This window comes from Puntigrus tetrazona, chromosome 2 (assembly GCF_018831695.1).
Source record: "Puntigrus tetrazona isolate hp1 chromosome 2, ASM1883169v1, whole genome shotgun sequence".
NCBI lineage: Eukaryota > Metazoa > Chordata > Actinopteri > Cypriniformes > Cyprinidae > Puntigrus > Puntigrus tetrazona.
The window spans coordinates 9,577,922-9,600,471 of NC_056700.1; the positions used below are offsets into that span (position 1 = coordinate 9,577,922).

The window sequence follows — 22,550 nt, forward strand, 5'->3', positions numbered from 1 at the left end:
GTATATTCCCTACGCTGTTTTCTGTCAAATTATCTAATTATTTGCACAGACATACACTGTAACTAAAATGTTTTTAATTCCAATAGTAAATGAGTCTTATATTCGTGTATTTACGGTAGAGGGAGGAGCATTACGGCCGTGTACACGCCTCCTTCACCAGCGACAGGAACGTCCTTAAGCCGAAAACAGGAAAACACACTGGTGTGTCTTTTAATTAGTCACGTACTGTTCTTTAACACGGTATTGGTGTGCATAAATGATTGAAATGTTCATATGAATTTAGATTTCAGACTGTCGTGCAGCAGTAGAGAAGAGCAGACATGTTGCAGTGAACGGTCACGGCTTGGCAAATGTTAGAGTTGCCCTGTTTGCTCATTTGAAATAGACTTGTCTGCCCTTTATCCGCTAGATTCTTAACCTCGACCTCGAGTTAGAGGATACTTTTTGGCCGTGCCTTTAAATGCCAGTCATGTTTACTGTAGTGATGGGAGTACGATTCAATTCTAATAGGTTCTTTCGATCGGTTTGTTTCAAAGAACCGTTTGGATTCATAAAGATTCAGTGATTCATTTTTCTCCTTGGCTTGGCACGGGTCTTTATACGAAAATATTCTAGTAAATACGTACATATATTGCTGTTTATCGTGGATGTTTATATTAATTTCAACATTGTTTATTATAATTCTGCAGTGTTTTACAGCCATGATAAATAACACAAGTTTAAATTCCATCAATCAAATCTTGTTAATTACAATGAATCTATCGGTTCGCTCGACTCATTACGAATCGGACAGTTCTAAAATACAGTGAACCGGTTCAACCGATGGAAAAGATCCGACTCCAACGAATGATTCGTTCACAAATCGGACAGGGCTTATGTCAAACTACCAGAGGTGGTGGAGGTGATGGTGCATTGAGCTTAGATACAAACGTACGGATACAATTCCCGACGGAGGTATATTCGTTTATTTTTGCAGAGCTCTCTTGCATCTCGGGTCGTTTGTATATGACTCGTTGTGCATATGGCTCATTCTTTCACGCTGAAATGTTGCAATAATTTGCCCTTGTACAGGAAACGGTTGCAATACTGTGGTTATTTTGATGCTACAGTCTGGCTTCTGTTAATAAGTTAATTTAAACGGCATCTTTAAGGAAATAGAGTGTATCTTTTGGTTCGCTTTTCAGTGAGGGGGTCCTGTTGATGCCCTACTCTTCGCTGTATTAAGGACGTTCTAAAATAAGGAGGGCAAATATGACAGCAAAGCAAATAAGAGTGATGGTCCTCAATGACATGGAGAAACTCGACAGGACCCTCTTCCGTCTGGAACAAGGTAACTTTCAGCTCGTGTTTACAGCTTTTCTTCCCATAGATATATGAGAGTGTATTGTGGTGTGATAATGACCAGTCTGCGTTACGTGCGGAACGTTTGTGGTTATTTATAGACGGCGTTGTGTTCTCAGGAGCCAACTTTATGGCTCAATACCTTTTCATTCATGGACTAATAAATGCTATATAGCAGAAGAGTTGACTTGAAAATGTTTTATAATGCTATAATCCCTTTATTTCTGTGTGAGAAAGTTAATCCATTCGTAATGGAGCATTCGATCAAATACATTTTGTTAATAACCTTTCACTTTTAATTACATGGATGCATTTTTAAGAAGGCTATCATTTGTCTTACTTTAAAAGTTCAATATCGTATGCATCCTCATGGGATGGTGCCGTGCAGACATGTGATGGAAAAATACATTGGTATTATAAAACGGTTTAATAAAATACATACACTCACTGGCCTCTTTATTATGTATATCTTGCTAGTACAGAACTGACGTCTTTGTGGCATAATGATAGCATCAGACCTGATCAGATCAGTTCCTGCAGTTTTTTTTTTTTAGCAGCTTCACATTTATGATGTAAATCTCCCGTGATTTATTGGACTGGAATCTGGTGAATGTGGAGACTATTTGAGTATAGTGAACACTGTCATGTTCAAGAAACCAGCTCGAGGTGATTTGAGCTTAATGTTAACCGTCTAAAAGCAGCCACTGTGGTCAAAAAGGGATGGTTATGCCCACAGTGTGCCAAGAAAATATCCCCCACACCATTCCACCACCACCAGTAGCCTGAACCGTTGATATAAGGCAGGATGGATCCATGTAATCCAAATTTGTAGCAGAAATCAAGATATTTCTTTTCCAGTATCTAATTTTGCTCAGTTTGATCTTCGGCAGATTGTCTTGACGATGCATACATGCCTGAATATATTAGGTTGCGGCCATGTGATTGGCTGATTAGATATTTGCATTATTAAACAGATGTACCTCATAAAATGGCTGGTGAGTGTATGTCTTTAGTTTTTTGGCCTTATTCCAAGCTAGTTATTATTTATTGTACCTCAAAAATGTCAAAATGTGAATTGCAGAGCTTACATGCATTGTTTCTGCTCAGGGTTTGAGCTCCAGTTTCGTCTGGGCCCCACTCTTCAGGGGAAACATGTACACGTTTACACCAACTACCCCGCAGAAGGGGAGCGATTTGAGCACCGCAAGTTCTGCGCCTTAGATTGGCTTAACCCTACCGGCAGAGAGGATGATTCAGACAAGTTCTGCACCCTTGACCTCAAGATTTCAGGATCCTACCAGTATTACTTTGGCCATGGGTAAGTTACGTGTTTACAGTGTCATAATAAAAGGTTTTTGTGAGTTCTACATCTATGTTTTGTTAACATGTAATAACTCTTCAGAGATAAGGAGAAGTCTGGTGGTGGGTATATTGTGGTGGACCCAGTGCTCCGGGTAGGGGAGGACAACCACGTCTTGCCCCTAGACTGCATCAGTATTCAGACATATCTGTCCAAATGCCTTGGGCCCCTGGATGAGTGGCTGGACAGACTGAGAGTTGCCAAAGAGGCAGGTAAGATACAGTCAGTGCTATTATATTAGTTACCCAATTGTTTACCAAAAATGTAGACTTTAGCTGCATTGGAACTTTTCTTATCTTTATCTTTGCAGTCTATTTGATTATATGCACTAATCAATAACCAAAAAATGACCATGGAGAAACATAGCAAATACATTTAAAAAAGTTAAGTAGTAAGCCTAAAGCAACTGTCTACAGTTTTTTTTAGTGATCAGTTTTATTGAGTTCTTTTTTTTTTTTCAGAATAATGGATCATGCATTACTTTGATGTTTTTAACGGTAATATAGTTGAAATATAAATAGATTATAATTCAATGAAAGTTAATTAAACAATGTTTCACACGATCCATGTCTTCATAGATTAATTTGTGAAGTTATATTGCTTAGTTACAACTGTATGTCACCGTTTTCTATGTATTGCATCGATACGTTGACTGAGTAGTCAGTTTCAAAGTAACTGATTCCATCTTTCATATGCAACTTTTTAGGGTATAATATGATTCACTTCACACCACTGCAGACGCTGGGTGAGTCTCGCTCTTGTTACTCTCTGGCTGATCAGCTGGAGCTCAACCCAGATTTCTCCCCTCCCGGACAAACTTACACCTGGACGGATGTTGGCAACCTGGTGGAGAAAATGAAGAATGAGTGGAATATGCTTTGCATCACGGATGTGGTTTACAACCACACCGGTGTGTATTTTCATTTTCATCTTATACATTTTTCTTAGTTTCTTATGGCCGTTTTGGTAGTTCACGCCAGAGATGTCAACGATCAATCGACAATCTATTAATTGTCAATAAGATTTGTGAGAGATTAAAGCTAATGATGTACAATTAAGCGGTTTCATTTTGTGCTACGTGCGGCTTGTGAGCAAAACACATGCAAATGGCACAAACCCCCCCGAAAATGTAAAAGCGAACGTTGCTTTGGTGTTTTAAAATAAAACTACGAGCACCATGAAACCCTTTAAGGAGGCGAGTTCAGCGGGATCTGAAACAGCACAAAGTGTAATGATTCCCTGCGTAACTACAGCTCACTCTCTTTATTTTATCAAATGATCATAATCACATCTAGGCCTATTCATTTTATTATATTACTACCGGCCTTTTTTTTAAACCCATTTCATTCAAGTGAGGATAATGGCATTCGGAGAGCTATTTTCACATCCCGTCATGCCAGTGACTATATGGCCTTGCAGTAGATGCTTTTTGCCGTATTAATGTTAGCGATTAATCGTTTAATTGATCGTTAAGTTTGCATTTGGCAGACACCGCTAGATTGACTCCAGCTTGTCACACCAACAGGATTTCTTAGTAGTATTGCAGGTCAACCCTCTGTCAGCAGGGTCCAGCTATAGTGGGTCCTCTTATTTCAATGGAAAAGGCCACAGTTCCAAACTGACTGTAATCTCCTGTAAGGCCCCACTAAAAGCCTTTGCATTGACTCCAACTCTAAAAATAGTTTATTTACAGAGAACAGGAGCAGTTGGTGCAACATTTGGCCTGTCTGATATAGTACTATGTTGCAGATCAGCTGTTACATAAGGCTGCTAGCGAGTCCCACTATGTGAACAGAATACTAAAGAGAAACGCTTAAAATGTCCGTTCAGATGCGCTGACTGATTGCGCAGGTTTAGAGAAGATTGTGTTTATTGATGACTTACTGCAGAGGAATTTGAATGAACTTGCTTTGCTTAATTTCTTCAGATACTGTTTGACTTCACGGCGCATGTCACTGTAAGATCACCCCAAGTTTTTTTTTGCTTGAGGTACTCTGCTCATTGGTCTGTTAGAGTAATCAGGCTTAATAGAAAGCAAAGTTCATAGTTCAAAGTTCGTTTCTTCTACCAGAGCTCAGCAGAGTTAAAGGTCAAGGAGTGTGTGATACCTTATCTGAAGCTGTGTGCAAATGCCACCCATTTAAACAAGGGGAAGTCCAAAGCTGTTTACTGTATGTGCATTTATACAGGTTGTGTGTGTGTGTGTGTGTGTGTGTGTGTGTGTGTGTGTGTGTGTGTGTGTGTGTGTGTGTGTGTGTAAAAGTCCTAAAATCCGAGACCACATTATATAAATATTGTTACATTTAAATAATCTTATTGGTCAAAAGTTTGGGACTGGAATTTGTTTTCTGGTTTTTTTTTGTTATTGTTCAAAGTCTCTTATGCTCATCAATGCTGCATTTATACAGTAAAATCAGTAATATCAAGAAATAGCGTTTAAATTATATTTTAACATGCTTTAAAAGTAGCTTGGTCCTTTGATAGCAAAATTGTTAAATATTAATTCTGCTGTTTAAAAAAAATTATAATAAATAAACCCTGTAGGAGAGTACAAATAGTGGAAAACTATTTGTGCAGTGTGTACATGTCAAAGAAATTAATTTCAATTGAATACTTGTGATATAAAAAAAGATCACTTTATTTAGCATTCATGTAAACACTACATTCATAAATCAGAATGAGTTTAGTCCGAGTGAAACAAACATTGTGCATGTAAACATGGCCAGTGTTACATGATCCCTTAAAAATCATTTTAATATGCTGATTAAATTTTATTTATTTATTTTTTTAGTTAAAAACAGTTGTCCTATTTTCTGGCTTTTTGATAAATAGAAAGTTCTAAAGAACAGCATTTATTTGAAATAGAAATCTTGTCTAAGTAAATGTCTTGAATGAATTCTTGCTAAATAAAAGTGTTAATTTCTAAAAAAAAAAATAATAATAATAATAAATGTAAATGTTTTGATTCAATGTAAATTACAGCTAATGTAAATTATTTTTTTATGCTTCTTCGTTTATGCATTAAATTTGATTTAATTTATTTTTTTTTTTTTTTTTTTACTTTTGCATATTGTATATGACTATTGTAAATCCAAACATGATTATTCTGTCTCTTAAAAACTAGCAGTGTGCTGTTTAAAATACATTAGCTGTAATTTAAATTTAATCAAATCAAAGAAAGATTACACATTATATATGTTTATTTGATTGACAGTGTCATGATATCTGCTGTGTTTTGCTGTCTTTTTCAGCTGCAAACAGTAAATGGATTAACAAACATCCAGAGTGTGGTTATAACCTGGTGAACTCTCCCCATCTGAAACCGGCCTGGGTGCTGGATAGAGCCCTGTGGCACGTCACCTGTGCGATAGCTGATGGCAAATACAAAGACAAGGGTCTTCCAGCTCTAATCCAGAATCATGAGCACCTCCATGTGAGCCAATCACTATCTGTGGAAGCTTTAAAACAGTATAAATATAAGCTGCTCCTATTAACTTCAGAACATACTTTAATGTGCTTTCACTAGGCCATTCGTGGAGTCCTCTGGCAGGATGTGTTTCCTAAGATTAAACTGTGGGAGTTCTTCCAAGTCAAAGTGGAACCGACGGTGGAGCAGTTCAGAACTTTACTCCAAAGTGGTGAGTTCCTGGAAGGTTCTCAGACACTTACGTTAAGAGAAATGAAAAGTTGAATGTGTTTGGTGGTTTGTTTTAAATCGTGTGCACAGGAGCCAAACCTGATATAAGCAAGACCGAGGGCAAACGGCAGCTGAAGATCGTTCAGGACCCTCAGTTCAGACGTTTTGGGAACACAGTGGACATGAACTCTGCTCTCGAAAACTTTGTGTCCCATGGGTCAGTATGCTGCTTGTTTGAGCACATGTTCATGTGGCCTGTTTATTGATTTTATGTTGTTGAATTATACATTGATTTATGTTGTTGTAGGAGCAGTCCTGGTGCCATTGAAGACTGCTGTAACTGGTTGAGGAGAAAATTGGAGGAACTCAATGGTGAACAGTTTCATGAAATTAAGCACCATCAGGAGCAGGCGAGTCTCTTTTTATACACGTATCTCTAATTTCTTTGGAGTTCTGTGCAGTGATATTATTTCTTTACTTTCAGGCTACTAACTGCATTGCTGGAACTGTAAGCTATGAAAGGCTGGCGGACCACGGACCCAAGCTGGGCCCCGTCACCAGGAAACATCCCCTGGTTACTAGGTAGCACGATTCATTCCTTCGGTCTCTGACTAGGTTTAAGCATCATATTTCTATGTGTAATAAAGTTTGTTTGCTGTGATATATAACACAGTTTTGCCTGTATGCAGATATTTCACTTTCCCATTTGAGGAAGCAACTTTGGAGGAGGATTTGGAACTGATAAATCAACCAGAAAAGTCATGTCACTTCCTGGCCCATAATGGCTGGGTCATGGGGGACGATCCACTGAGGAACTTTGCAGAGCCAGGTTCGCCATTTTGCCTTTTTTATAAACATAAAAGCTTATAGAAAAGGGCTGGAATGACTACAACCATCCTTTTAGTAGCTGGCAAAAGCTATTTTCTAAATGTGAATCTTAAACTAAATTTTTATGTTTTTTAAAATTGCTGTTTAAAAAGAGCTTTGAACTTATTAATTAATGTTTGGGGTCTGTAAGATTTTTATTTTTTGTAAATTAATGCTTTTCTTCAGCAAGGATTGAATTTAAATGATCAAAATGACAAATAAATTATACTTCAAAAATGATTTTATACTTTCTATTCATAAAAGTATCCACTGAAATAATAGGCAGCTGTTTTCAACACTGATAATAATATCAAATGTTTCTTACGCAGCAAATAATTTTTAGAGTATATTAGAGTAATTTCTGGATAAAGTAATGGGTAATGGTTGCTGAAAATTCATCTATGTCATCACAGGAATACATTTCAGTTCCTTTAATTTCAACATTTCGCTGTTTTTAATGTTTTTGATCAAATAAGGATCTTTGTGACCATAAGTGATGCATTGAAAATATTATAAACCCCAAGCTTTTGACACAAACACAGATTTGACACTAATAACTATGACGCTATGGATTTTATTTCTTGTAAACACAAGGTGGCGATATCAACACACTTACTGAACTAAACCCTAATCATTGGCGACACTTGCCAAGCCTTTTGGCAGTAAGGTGAATCAAAGTTGCTTTTTCTTCTCCTCATTCTGGTCAGGGTCCAACGTCTACATCAGGAGGGAGCTGATCTGCTGGGGTGACAGCGTTAAACTGCGGTATGGCAACGGGCCCGAGGACTGCCCCTACCTGTGGGCCCACATGCAGAAATATACTGAGATTACGGCCAAGCACTTTGTGGGAGTGCGTCTGGATAACTGCCATTCAACTCCACTGCATGTGGCTGAGGTACTGTGGAAATGTCAAAAGATGGATTATTATTTTTGGCTGAATCGCAGATGAATAACGTGTTTGAGATTAATTATGTGTACAGATAAATATATTAGACATGGGGGGTAGAAAGGATGGATTTTTTTTTTTCTTTACATACTTTTATATGACAAAATCGTTCCCCATCCAACCATTGCTCCATCACTGTCTACACGTCATTTTAAAAAATATTAAGTGTGGCTTGTTCTCCATACTTTACTCGTTGATAAACCAGTGATGGTAGAAGGGTCATGCTATGCCGCTATTTCCAATTTTAGCATTTTTTTCAGTATGAAAGGTTTAATAAGATTTATAAATGTTTAGTCATGTTGGTATTAGTTCTACACTATGAGTTATAACAGGGTTGATTGTGTTAAAGTTTACTTTAACATTACAAGCTTTGTGCTCAAATGCATGAAACTACAAGCCATAAGAAGCCACGCAAAAAATATCCACTTTTTACTACTACTTTATAGATAATAGTAGTAACCGCTTTTTACAGATAATTACAAAAGATTGTCAGTTTCTAATTTACTTAATTACATTTACTCAGGCCATACAAGACTATTTTACATTGAAGAGTTAATCATAACAGATTTAGAGAAATTTAGCATTACTTCACTTAGTCGCCATTGGATCCACTGCAGTGAATGGGTGCCGTCAGAATGAGCGCATCACAATAATCCAAATAATCCACATGACTCTAGTCCATCAAGTCTTGTAAAATGCAAACAATCCATATTAATTCCAGCAAATTTCACCTATTGTCCTGTTGTGCAGAACTGTTTTTGCTCAGTAGTTGGGCTTGATCTGTGCATATTTCTCTCACGATTCACCTTCAATGGCTTTTTCAAAGCAATATTATAGCTAGAGAACTTGCATTTAAGCCAAAAGCTGAATCTTAAGCTGTGAATTGTTTTATTACAAACATGCAGCCTGTCGCTTTAAAAGATATTAATTGATACACTAGAGCCGTATTGATTACTTGTGCGTTATCGTTTTGTTTTTCAGCTGTATAGATTCTAACTTTGAATGCACACATTCACTGCAGAGCATGTAAGGCTGAAATAATCATTCCACATTACAATTAAGAATGACCTTTCATCAAATGGTGACCGTGTCAAAGTAATGTCCATATAGCATAATAAATATCGCTCAACAAAACACAGGGTTGTTTTTTTTTTAAGCCAGCAACCCCTCTCACTTAACTCATGTTGTGCTCTGCAGGCCATGTTGGCAGCAGCCAGATCAGTCAGACCCAATCTGTATGTGATAGCCGAGCTCTTTACAGGCAGCGAGCTGATTGACAATGTGTTTGTTAACCGGCTGGGAATAACCAGTCTTATCAGAGGTACCGGAGAGTCTTTTAGCATGATACTAACAATGTTTTATCTGTTTGCCTTGTCTTTTTCCACCGCATCACCCGTCATTTCATCTCTGAACTATCTCTCATGTGTACACGTCCAAAAACTCTCAAACCTGTTTTCTACTCCGTCTCATTTTGGCTTCATTTGAGGCATGACTTCCTTTCTGAACCCATTTTCACACCCCACTTGACATATTAACAACCGTGGTTTGGTTTCCTCTTGGCTGTGCCCTAACCCCGCTCGCTCGCTCACTCGCTGCAGTTCATGCTGGATGCTGCCCGCACCCTCAGGCCTGACCTGTACGTGGTGGCCGAGCTCTTCACAGGCAGCGAGGAGCTGGATAATGTCTTTGTGACTAGATTAGGAATCTCTTCACTCATCAGAGGTATGGCCTTCTAATAATTCTGATCTTGCATTGTGGCTGTTTTGTTATATCGGTTTTGTTCCGTTAGTGTGTGACATAAAGTCTAACTCAATCAAACATTTTGAATTGTTACACCACCATCACCAATCAAAGGTTTGGGGTCAGAAAGATTTTTTTTTTTAAAGAAATCTCTCGTGCTCACAAAGGCTGCATTTTTATTTGTTAAAAAGACAGTGATGAGAGAAATATGTTTCCTGCTGAAATATGCTTTCTGCTGATTTTGTGCTGAAGAAGCGTTTTATGAATGCTTAATACTGAAAAAAAAATTATTGTTTGATGTGGAAAGTTGAAAATTGCTTTTTGTGACAATATAAATTAGTGAAAAGAAGTTCATGTATTTTTGCTAAATAAAAGTAGCATTTTCTATTAAAATCTTACTGACCCCAATATTGAGTGTTAGTGTAAGTGTACAAAAAATATTGCTATGATTCTACCTGGCTTGACAGCTTAACTACAAAATTATTGTAATCAGCGTTCTTTAGCTTTTCATCATTTACTCACCTCATGTTATGCCAAACCTATATGACTTTTTCTTCGGGATTTGAGCTTTCAAACTCAAAAAAGGTAGCATTATAAAACTAATCAAAAAATGCGAAAGTATTACATATGACATACACACTTATAATGGAAAGAAAGAGATTTGAGGATGAAATTGCCCTGATTTTACATTGAAAATCGTGGCACCTAGCTCTCCTTGGTTTGATCATAAGAAGTGGCGATATCTAATTCATAACAGGTAACAATTTTTTAGTTAGATCATTAAATTAATTGATTGATCCGGTCTAAATTTACGCATTTATATGTAATACAGAATTTTGAAAAATGAAATTCATACAGGTTTGCGATGACATGAATGAATGAACAAAAATGTTTTTGCGGGAAATAAGCAGCACATTTATTCATTCAGTCATCCTTTGTGTTGTTGCAGAGGCGATGAGCGCTGGAGACAGTCACGAGGAGGGAAGGCTGGTGTACCGGTACGGAGGGGAACCTGTGGGGGCTTTCCTCCAGCCCAGTCTCCGGCCACTGGTGCCCAGTATCGCTCATGCCATGTTCCTAGACGTCACGCATGACAATGAATGCCCTATTCAGGTTAGCATTTCAAACACATATTACAGTGGGTTAGTGGAGCCGCCTAACTGAGTTCTTATTTTGATGTTCTGTGTTGTAGATCCGCTCCGTTTATGATTCGCTGCCCAGCTCTGCTGTTGTTTCTATGGCCTGCTGTGCCACTGGTAGCACCAGAGGCTATGATGAGTTAGTACCCCACCAGGCAAGAGAACTTCACACACACGCACACTCCTAAAATAAGTTCATTTTCATTGAGTTCATCTCAATAGTCTTCCTTTTTTGCATCTGCCATCAGATCTCAGTGGTAACAGAGGAGCGCTTCTATAGCAAATGGAATCTACAGGCTAAGCCTTCGTCTCCTGATGAAGTCAACCTGCAGTCAGGAATCATCGCTGGAAAGCTGGCCCTCAACCGGCTGCACCAGGAACTGGCATCAAAAGGCTTCAACCAGGTAAATGCTCCTATAGCTCCACATTGACAGTTGTACCACTTTGACTATATAGTAATAGTCCACTGGGAAGTCTGCATCAATGCAGGTTTGGTAGAAGAGTGCGTCATGGCCAAAATGTGTGTAAATGAATAAATATAATAATAAAGATACGACCCCATTTGTTTAAAACCTCATGGCAGTCATACAAACACAAATGTAAAAATGTGAAACTGGTAAAAGAACGATTGAAAATTAACAAAATTAAAAACAACCAAAATAGATATAATAGTTTTGCAGTGATGAGCTGTTTTGCGAATGAGTAGGAGTAGATCTGAAGACATCACACCTGCAGATGGCGATGTGGCATGTGACACAAGTAAGGTTGCCATTGGTTCATCCAACATATAATACATTTACATGTGCATATAAATACTACATTATAAATAGAAGCTTTAAAAAGCCTGAAATTGAGAGTCCATTAATTTTACATTTTATTTAAGAATAATGAAAGATGCTGTACTGTTGTAAAAATGGTTCCATTCAATGCAATCAGCAATTGCTGTTACATATCGATAATATACATTTTCCTCCTCCCTTTTGTCTCCAGACGGATCTCAACAGTGCCTTCTGCCTCCTTCCCTGCTTTGCCTCCTCCCGCTTTGCCTCCTCCCGCTTTGCCTCCTCCGACGCTCACAAACTATATTATAGAGGAACTACAAGATACAGTAAATGAAAACAATTGGCCACATTTCTTGTGCGTCAGAATCTTCACTCCTTCAGATTCTTCCGGTGGCCCTATCAATTCTACGGAGGCCATGTTATGACCAAGAATCAAACTGAAACTAAAAGGCCACAGGTGCATAACAGAATCAGAAATAAATCAGCAATACATATCACGTTATACATCTTTCAAGTGTACAAACTATATTAAAAAACTAAAAATAAGAAGTAAACAGAATCAGAAATAAATAGTATTTAATACAAATGAAAGTTTAACTGGGTAACTAAAATCATAGCTGGAACAAAATAAATAGCTAAATACATTTTAAGTATTTAACATGTTATAAATGTATTTATTTGTTAGGTATATAATGTTGAATAGTACAGTCAATATAACTAGAAATAAACAAAAACGATTTGAAGTTTGTAAATGAAAATTAAAAATGAAAATTACTGACCCTAATGTCTCTCCAAACCCGGAAGGATTTTGTTCATGAAGATCATCTGAGAGCTTTCTGATTCTGCATAGACAGCAACAGGGAAGTTGTAAGGACATCATTAAAATGTAACATCAACCTTAATTTTATTAAGTGACAAGAATATTTTTTGTGTGCAAAGAAAACAACTTCAACAATTTATTCTCTTTCATGTCTTTCTTCAACAAGCGTTCACAAGAGTGATCATACAGGAGCTAGCGTTCTGATGTAGAAGTTTCACATAAAACCATTTTTGTAATCTCTGAAGATTTCAACAGAGAATGGGTTGCTATTTTTTGGCCAGCTTTACTTATTCAAAAAAGAACGTCAGAAGACCGGCTCCTGTATCAGCAGCACCACATGCGTGTGTCGTGATGCTCTTGTGAACGCAGGCTGAAGACCATCACAGAAGAGAAGAAATTTGTCCACAACATGGTTTCTCATGATTCATAACATTAAGGTTGAACCACTTCTATTTTATCAGTCCTTTCAATCTTTCTTGGCTTTGTACTATACGTAATAGTCGTGTTGCTATCTATGCAGAGTCTGAAACCTCTCGTATTTCACCAAAAATATCTCAAAGGTGCTGTATGTAAGTTTGTGAAAAGCCAAAAAATAGCAATATGTTAGTAGATATTTACGCAGGTTATGTTTGTATAGCTGTTTCTCTGAAAAATAATGCCAGTAATTATAATCTGAAATGTGCATTACGGGGGGAAATGCTTTTGTTATTTTCCGCCAGCTGTCAATCGTACATACTGCACCTTTAAGTTTAAGTGCTCTGAAGATGATAGAAGGTCTTACGGGTTTGGAACAACATAAAAGTGAGATGCAGTGCCATGTTGGGTGAACTGTCCCTTTAAAATAAAGCTTAAACTGGTACGCAAAACCATAATAAACTTTCACAAGCTTTATCAATATGTTTTTGGGTCTTTTCTTAGGTGTTCGTAGACCAGGTGGATGAGGACATTGTGGCGGTCACCAGGCATTGTCCCAGTACGCACCAGTCAGTGGTGGCTGTGTGCCGCACTGCTTTCAAGAACCCCAAACACCATCGCTACACAGACGAGGTTCCACCGATGTGCATCCCAGGTGTGTCCAAAAATTCGCTGCTCCTTATCAAAGAGGCTGAACCCTCTTTATATGTTTAGCTGGATGAGATTTTCTCTCAACGCTTGAGATACTGTTCTGGCATCTGGTTTTGTTCTGTCTCGATAATGTGTCCTTGGACTCAGTGCCTGACTGGAAGCCAAAGCCTGAAATCTTTCTGAAATCTCACAGGTAAGATAGAGGAGGTGGTGCTGGAGGCGCGTACCGTAGAGAGGCAGGCGGACTCCTACAAAAAAGATGAGAGGAGCATTAATGGCATGCCTGGGTACACGGTGGAGATTAAAGAGCACATCCAGGTAAGCTGAGTGCTGTGAGACCGCTCTAATTATAAGTGTCCTAAGCCTACACAATGGCCTCCGCTGAGAACACTCATTCACAAAACAGCAGAGCTCAACCCCTACCCTGCAGTTTAAACACCACAGCCCTTAAAAAAGAGCTCTGGTTTCATCTCAGCAACTTGTTTTGGTAAACCTCCCCTTTCCTGCCTGGTTGTAAATGTCTGCCGCCCGGACTTGCATGGCCTTTTGATTGCCTGTACTGTCAACACTGCACAAGTCAATCTAATCTTTTGGTCTCAGAAGTTCCTTTGTTCGCGTCTCTGTCTTTTCTCAGCTGAAGGACAGTAAGGTGGTGAGGCAGGCTGGGGTGACGTCTCGAGGGCGCAGTGAATATGTGCAGGAGATCGTGTTTGAGCAGCTGACGCCTGGAAGCGTTATTGCTTTCAGGTTAGACTTCAAAAGCTTTTACTGTACCTGAAGCAGGATTTTACTTGGTTTTTCAAAGAAGACGTGATGCCAAGTTGCACAATTTTTTTGTGCATCTATTAAACATGTAATAGGCTAGCTTACTCTGACTACAGTCAATTTATTTACACAGAGATTGACATTAACATGCTTTTGGATAGTTGCATTGCTTAAATGGTTTTTAATTGGATACACAATCTTTAAAGTCAACAACAAACAATTGAATGTTTTTTTGAAAAGTGTAAGGTTGGTAAATATTTTTAAAAGAAGCTCCCCAAAGTTGTATTTATTTGACCAAAACAGTAAAAACAATACTATTGTTAAATATATTTACAGTTTAAATTAACTCTATCTGTATACATTATAAAATATAATTTATTGTTGTCATGGCAAAGCTGAATTTTTCATAAGTCATACTCCTGTCTTTACTCTTCAGTGTCACGTGATCCTTAAAAAATGTATTTTAATATGTTGATCTGGTGCTTAAGAAATATATTTTGTAAACTTCTGTAATATTAGGAATTCTTTACTGTCGCTTTTGATCAATTGTATGCATCTTTTCTGACTATAAGTATATATTTTTTTTCTCAGGGTGAGTCTGGACCCCAAATCTCAGGAGCTTGTTGGTGTTTTAAGGAACCATCTAATTCAATTTAATCCACTGTATAAAGCAGGAAGTCTGCCTGATGCAAACACACCCGACATATTAAAGAGTCCACTGACACAGTGAGTTCACACTTCGTAAAAAGTTTTCCACCATCATGGTGCTGGTGCCCATTCTAGATCCTTTCTAGTTAATGGACATTTTCCGTTGTGTTTAAGAGGTACTGCAACCTTATAGTTAGCTTACCTTTAATAGATTACCTTCAACTTTTCCTTCAATAAATTCTTAATTTGCTGCTTATCAATAGATAGTAAGGCGGTATTAAGTTTAGGTATTGAGTAGGATTAGGGATGTAGAATATGGTCATGTAGAATAAGGCAATAACATATGCTTAATTTCTACTATTAAATGGCTTATATTCTAGTACTATGCATGCTAATAAGCAACTAATAGGTATAACCGTAAAATAAAGTGTTACCTTTTTTCTCTGTGTATACCGAGAACTGAACAGTTCTGAATATGCTTTTTTGTGTTTTTTCTCCACACCAGGATCATGTCTAATATGACTCTAGCTGATATGAACATTCTTCTCTTTCGCTGTGATGCAGAGGAGAAGGAAGATGGAGGGGGCTGCTACAACATCCCCGGCTGGAAGCCACTCAAATACGGTGGTCTGCAAGGTACAGACGAAACTATTAACTAGGACTTTTCCCTCACTAAATTTCTAATTTGCTGCTTAATAGTTAGTAAGGTAGTTGTTAAGTTTAGGTGTTGGCATTATGTTTGTATTTTATTCAAATAAATACTTTCTAGGTGTCAGAAATCACAATAAATGGCAAAATGTCATTTCATTGTCACAGGTCTGTTGTCAGTGATGGCAGACATTCGACCCAAAAATGATCTTGGCCACCCATTCTGTGACAACCTAAGGCAAGGGGATTGGATGATTGACTACGTGAGCAATAGACTGATATCACGTGGGGGCACACTAGCCGAGGTAAATAAGCCAAACTATCAAAATGAATACTGTAAGTAGCTGATAATCTGTTGGCTGTGGTTAAACTCTATGGAAAGATCCAGTTGCCTATTGCTGTTCCTGTTAAGTCCAGTAGTTAAAATTTGTCACTAACGTGTTTTTAGGTGGGTCAGTGGTTGCAGGCTATGTTTGCGTACCTGAAGCACATCCCACGCTACCTCATACCCTGTTATTTTGATGCCATCCTGGTAGGGGCCTACACAACTGCCCTTGATGTGACCTTCAAACAGATGTCAAGGTCAGTGTTGTTAATGTTGCCTTGAATAAAGATTTGCTGTCGGCCACTATAGAGTTCCTGTTGCCGGTGAGCATACAACCAGAAAAAAGGTAATTGGTTTTCTAGGAATCACCCTGCTGGCTATTTTCTTAAACTAGATCCCTTGGACTATCTGGTGCAAAAGCCCTTATGATTATTACTATAAATCCATCTTCAAAGAGTAAAATACTCTTTTGAGTTGATAATTTTTACAAGCCAGTGGCACTGCCAATTAATCTTTTATATAGCAACTTTTTTATTTACCTAGTAACCTATTGAGCCTAGTCCATCTCAGTACTGTGTGCCATGTGAATTTTCTCTTCCCTCCTCCTCCCCAGCACCACCAGTCTAGATCTACTAATGGGTTCTGTCTCCTTTAATTTGCAGAAGCAGAACAAATACTATTCCCTGTAATTACCTGCAATGTCCACCTACCTGCACTCCTTTTTTAAAATAAAATTCTGTCAAAATCTATTTTAAGAGTTGTCGTAACTTAAAGTATGCTCAAGTTTCCATTATTTTAGATGTTTTTATGGGCTGTTATAGGATTAACCTTATCGGGTGCGTGTGTGTTTTAGTTTTGTGCAGAGTGGCTCATCTTTTGTGAAGCTGTTGGCTCTCGGATCGGTCCAAATGTGTGCTGTTGGACGATTTCCAGCTCTTCCACCTCTCTCACCAGCCCTGAGTGATGTGCCTTACCGTGTCAATGGGATCACAGAGCAGAAAGAGCAGTGCTGTGTCTCCATGGCTGCAGGTGACTCAAGAGTAACCCTCAGAAAACCCTAAATATGTCAAAATGAAGTTCCTCAAGTTGCAAGAGGATATTAATTATTGAGTGTTGCTTGCATAGTGTCGAACGTGTCTGGGCTGCTAACACAGGATTGTAGGATTAACTGAACAGTAGCTTGGTACAATATGTTATTATCCTGTTTTTTTGATTTTCTCCATCTACAGGCCTACCTCATTTCTCCGCTGGAATCTTCCGTTGTTGGGGAAGAGACACATTCATCGCCCTGCGAGGATTAATGCTGGTCACAGGCCGTCACTTGGAGGCCAGGTATTTAATTAAACAAGACCAATAGGTGGAAAAGTCTTTGGCCAATTCACAGTTTGATATTGATTCAGGGAATCACTTTAATATTCTCAAAAAACACTTTTTTTTAGGAACGATGCAGATAGCAAGTTTAGGTGCAAATGCAGCTTAATTTATTAGTTTATCATATTAATCACAATCATTTGGTTAAGATTTGTTATCAATCATTTCACCTCTCTATGGATTACTTCAGATTAGAGAAACGCATAAAATCTTTTTATGCTTGAGATGAGATTTCTCCCTCTTTACAGGAACATCATCTTGGCCTTTGCTGGCACAATGAGACATGGACTGATTCCTAACCTGCTGGGAGAGGGTGTAGGGGCCCGATTTAATTGCCGTGACGCGGTATGGTGGTGGCTGCAGTGCATTCAGGACTACTGTACTTTGGTACCCAGCGGTACTGACATCCTCCAATGCCCTGTGTCCAGGATGTACCCCACAGATGACTCTAAACCACTGACGGCTGGCACTGTGGTGAGCACACCACCAAAGTTACAGAGAACAGCACTGATTTAAAATAGTATATACACTTATATCATATTCTCATATATATATATATATATATATATATATATATATATATATATATATATATATATATATATAATAATATTTTTACTAGCAAGAACACAAAATATATATATATAAATTTTGTGTTCTTGCTGAGTAAAAAGTATTAATTTCCTTAATAAATGTTCAGTTGTAGTTACAGTAGGGGTCAAATACTGGACTGATGCCCATACCGATTATCAAGGAGTCCGAAACCAATAATTTGAACTAATATACTGGATGGTGTAAAAGCGAAAATTTATGTTAAAATCACAAGAATAACAATGTCTCTGACAAAAACTTTCCTTAAATGCCAGTTATATTATCATCAATTCAGTGCTGAAAATAAATGTTACCAATAACCCTAAAAATGGTTCATATCTTCGCCAGTATTTGGCCAAGCCAATAATTGATTGAATGCTTAATCGTAGTTATAATAAACTATATAATGTATTGTTTTGTTTTTCGGTCATGACACAGGATCAGCTGCTTTATGAGGTCATTCACGAGGCCATGGAGCGCCACGTGCAGGGTATAGAGTTCAGAGAGAAGAACGCCGGACCACAGATTGACAACAACATGAGAGACGAAGGTAAACCTTTTTAAAAATATTTTTTGAATATTTTTTAAGATTCCTTTGAGAAATTGTTGAATCTTTTGCATTCTAAACCTCCTCAGGTTTCAACATCGTGGCCAAGGTGAACCCAGACACTGGCTTTGTGTACGGCGGAAATCGGTTCAACTGTGGGACCTGGATGGACAAAATGGGAGAAAGCGAGAGGGCCCTCAACAAAGGCATACCAGCTACACCTAGGCATGTGTTGAAATCTTTTAAATCCAAATACATTTAATTAATAGCATCTCATTTGTAAGTGGATCTCTTTTGTCCATCTCGATTTCTATGTCTGTTGCCATTATTCAATATGTCTTTTGTGTTCCTGATGCAGAGACGGATCAGCGGTGGAAATAGTGGGTCTGTGTAAATCTACATTGCGTTGGCTGGTGGCGCTGCATAAACAAGGGCTCTTTCCTTACAGTAGTGTGGCCATACACAAAGACGGTGAGTTCTCATCGTACTAGTTCTCATAATATTAGTTTGTTCCAAAACTTAGCAATCTACCTGTCTACACAGCATTTTAAGGCATCATCAGGCATACAATAGTCTGTTTCAAAAAGGCAGAAAGCTAAATAATGCTGCACTCTTAGATGTGTTTTCAACAAGTTCAGTGAAAAAATTAATCCATGATGGGAGAGAAGTTAGAAGCAATGACAACTACATTTAATTAGTTAAAAAATGTTTTTAAAATGTCATAAGTATATTGATCGTGAGCATTTCAATTGAGCATCACTTACCAAGATACCATTTCAAATCATAGGATGCTGTCTTAAAGGAAATCTTAAAGCATATATGCGCTGGATCAAATCTAATATTTGTATTTTTCTTAAATGTGCAAATACAAAAAATCTCTTAATTGCAAACATTTACGTTATACCTGTAGGCAAACAGCTGTCTATGTCCTATGAAGAATGGGACAGAAAAATCCAGCAGAATTTTGAGAAGATGTTCTATGTGTCCCATGACCCGAATGACCCCAATGAGAAGCATCCTGAGTTGGTTCATAAACAGGGGATTTACAAAGACAGCTACGGAGCATCCAGCCCCTGGTGTGACTACCAGCTCAGACCCAACTTTCCCATTGCCATGGTGGTGGTGAGGATTCGTTTTAATACTAACAGCTGATGAGATCTGAAAGATCTCAGAGCAAAAAAAGTCAATGTGTTAATATTTTTGTTTTGTTTTTGTTTGCTTGTTTATTTGCAAATGTATATATTTACTATTTATGACCGTTCGGCGATGAAAGATGTTCATACTGACCTATAGCATGCATACATTTGTTGAAAAAAACCTTGAGCTTGTGAACATTTACAGTGAACATGAGCATGCAAAAGACAAATATTTTTGCATGTGAAACCTGCATCTGGAGCAAGTGAGTGTCTTAAAACACCTAAAAATATCATAGCTTTTCATAGGTTTTTAATGACTGTACGAATGTTATAAAAACAACTGATGCACGCTTTCAATTACTAAAGATGACTGGTTCCCTCCTTCCTAATTAAATGCCGGGTCCGTTACTCCACTTTGTTGAGGGACAGTGCAATTTCAAATTATTAAAAGTATTGCTCTTAACAGACCTGTGTGCTTTGTATCACTACTGCAGTGTAAGCACTGCCCGAGTTAGGCTTGCGTTGTTTTGTACTAGTTAAAAATGTAGTAATTCTCAACGTGTCCGTATTGCACAAAAAATGCGCCACTGCCCTCCCTTGGGACTCCCCAGCAACACACTCACAACGCGTGACGTCGATTGGATGAACGTTTCTCGAGACAACACAGACAGACACACAGACAGATTTCTGCCTTAATTAGAGCAGAGCTTGAATATTCGTTGTTGATTACCGAATCTTCGAAGATCAAAATGTTGATTTGGTGCATGTCTTCTTTAAATGCAAATGAGCTGCTGCTCCCGGCCGCTTTTTGAGAATAGGGCTGTGCCTTTACAGCTTGATACTCAGATTATCTGCTAATAAAGAACATAATTAGTTAAAACTTCTCATAAACAGTTTTCTGAGCGCACACAAGATTAAAAAAGTCAGTGATTAACAGCTGAAAAAGAAATCCAATGTTTATCTTGTTTATATAATATCGGTGGTGTAATATACATTAAATAAATCAGGAAATTCACTGCTCGGGCTGGGACTGAGGCTTACAGAAAAATGTACTTAAGCAATTAAACACAGAGAAAGTTGTATTTTAATGATATGTGGACTTTTAATAGGTAAAAATTCAAATGTTTTTTCTCTCCTAGGCTCCAGAGCTGTTTACTGTGGAGCATGCTTGGGAAGCGCTGAACACCGCAGAAGAGAAATTGCTTGGACCTCTTGGGATGAAGACCTTAGACCCAGAGTGAGAGTCCTTAAATAGATTATCTGCATTACCTGGAACCTTCTTCCTGCTTCTTTTGTGTGTGATTTATGATTTGTTTTTTTGTTCGAATAGCGACATGGTCTACTGTGGCGTTTATGACAATTCTCTGGAAAATGACAACTACAACCTCGCCAGGGGCTTCAACTATCATCAAGGCCCTGTAAGATCCATTCGTACTGCTTCATCGGTACAAGTCGTTCAGCTTTATTTTTTAAGGATTCTGATGTTTCTGTACATATACCTCATTAGGAGTGGCTCTGGCCTATCGGTTATTTCCTCCGTGCAAAGATCTACTTTGCAAAGAAGCTTGGAAAAGACACCTATGACAAAACTGTGTACTTGGTGAAGAATGTCCTTTCTCGCCATTATGTCCACATGGAAAGGTGAGCGCTGCATGAACAATAAAGAAACAATAAACCATATCATTGGTTTAAACTCACTGCTGCCATGAGAATATTGCAAATATTTATTAGTGAAATTTGAAAATAGCAAATGCGATGCACACCTTTGTAAAAATGAATAAACGCCTAATTTCGACATGTATAATGGCATGTCACTAGATGCATTTTTGAGATATTTGTTTGCTAAATTACAGTTTCCGTTAACTGATGTTATGCAAAAAATTTAACCTAAAGCATTTTTTTACTCTTGCGATAAGTCATGGTGACAGATGCTGGTAGGTTTACTTGTATATCAACCACTATCAGGCCTAATTTAAAGCTGAAGTGTGTAATTCAATGGCGCTATAGTCACAAATAGATGGGATTTCGACAAGCGAGAAGCTATGCTGGAAATTTTAACCGCTGAGTGAATGATAAACGATAGTAAAAAGATCATGGGCTTTTAAACCTATGATGTACATGGAGATGTACAGCATGATACCTGTTTTCTCTTCCTCAGGTCATCCTGGAAGGGACTGCCAGAGCTCACCAATGAGAATGGCCAGTATTGCCCATTTAGCTGTGAAACACAGGCCTGGTCTCTTGCCGCTGTGCTCGAGGTTCTTCATGATCTGTGAGCAGAGATCACGCACCTCCGTCTTCCACGAGTGTTCCTGTGCAATCTTGCTTGTGTGCTTTTTAACTGAACAGGTCTGAGGACACAATACCACCCTATCGGCTCACGGCTAATAGAGTGTAAAGTACAACACAACATCCTGTACTTCAGAATTTAAAAAAAAAAAGATTTCCTTGTTCCTTATGTTCCCCTCCCTGGCTCACCCAGCTTATACTAGACTACTAAAGACTGTGAGTTTGTCCTTTATGTAGAAGTGTCGATGTTATTCTGTCAGAATATTGAGAACATGTCTAGTATAACCTATAATTAGTTCATGTGTAGTGTTTGTCTTACTTCTTTGCACACGAACATCTTTCACTGTGACGTAAGCTTACTTTTGACACTCGCTAAATGTTTTGGTTTGCATGTTTGGAAATGACCGAATAATTAGGTAAACTAAAAACGGATAGATGAGAAATAAAAAAAAGAATGTTTAAAAGACCGGGTATCTGGAAAATGTTGTTTTTAAACTTTATAGCGTTTCGTTTTAAAATTCATAAAGCGCAGA

At 38.1% G+C, this 22,550-nt stretch overlaps 1 protein-coding gene across 3 annotated transcripts; it reads left to right on the forward strand.

Moving 5' to 3' along the window:
* The first annotated feature begins 133 nt into the window (after positions 1 to 133).
* agla (amylo-alpha-1, 6-glucosidase, 4-alpha-glucanotransferase a) lies at positions 134 to 22,315 on the forward strand. 3 transcript variants are annotated; one of them, XM_043260965.1, is made up of 34 exons: positions 134 to 201; positions 1,185 to 1,330; positions 2,449 to 2,659; positions 2,744 to 2,913; positions 3,408 to 3,611; positions 5,953 to 6,134; positions 6,228 to 6,339; positions 6,429 to 6,555; positions 6,646 to 6,748; positions 6,823 to 6,920; positions 7,028 to 7,167; positions 7,913 to 8,100; positions 9,750 to 9,873; positions 10,841 to 11,004; positions 11,084 to 11,185; positions 11,279 to 11,434; positions 13,551 to 13,701; positions 13,891 to 14,015; positions 14,332 to 14,444; positions 15,054 to 15,188; positions 15,616 to 15,746; positions 15,927 to 16,063; positions 16,207 to 16,340; positions 16,937 to 17,112; positions 17,313 to 17,415; positions 17,703 to 17,928; positions 18,484 to 18,595; positions 18,682 to 18,817; positions 18,951 to 19,063; positions 19,503 to 19,714; positions 20,868 to 20,965; positions 21,059 to 21,146; positions 21,236 to 21,369; positions 21,887 to 22,315. In XM_043260965.1, exons 2-34 carry the CDS (start codon positions 1,252 to 1,254, stop codon positions 22,002 to 22,004), a joined length of 4,602 nt encoding a protein of 1,533 aa, XP_043116900.1. In that variant the 5' UTR covers positions 134 to 201; positions 1,185 to 1,251; the 3' UTR covers positions 22,005 to 22,315. The 3 variants fall into 3 exon arrangements, with proteins under 3 accessions (XP_043116900.1, XP_043116891.1, XP_043116883.1); XM_043260956.1 differs by lacking the exons at positions 134 to 201; positions 9,750 to 9,873 and adding exons at positions 831 to 954; positions 9,349 to 9,472; XM_043260948.1 differs by lacking the exon at positions 134 to 201 and adding an exon at positions 831 to 954.
* The last annotated feature ends 235 nt before the right edge of the window (positions 22,316 to 22,550 follow it).

What these genes read in the sequence shown, in the direction of transcription:
- agla (XM_043260965.1), top strand. Translation starts at nt 1,252, where the DNA reads ATGACAGCAAAGCAAATAAGAGTGATGGTCCTCAATGACATGGAGAAA. An exon ending in TTAAAGAGTCCACTGACACA is followed by an intron (nt 15,189 to 15,615) that starts GTGAGTTCACAC and finishes TCTCCACACCAG; the next exon opens with GATCATGTCTAATATGACTC. An exon ending in TCAACTATCATCAAGGCCCT is followed by an intron (nt 21,147 to 21,235) that starts GTAAGATCCATT and finishes ATACCTCATTAG; the next exon opens with GAGTGGCTCTGGCCTATCGG.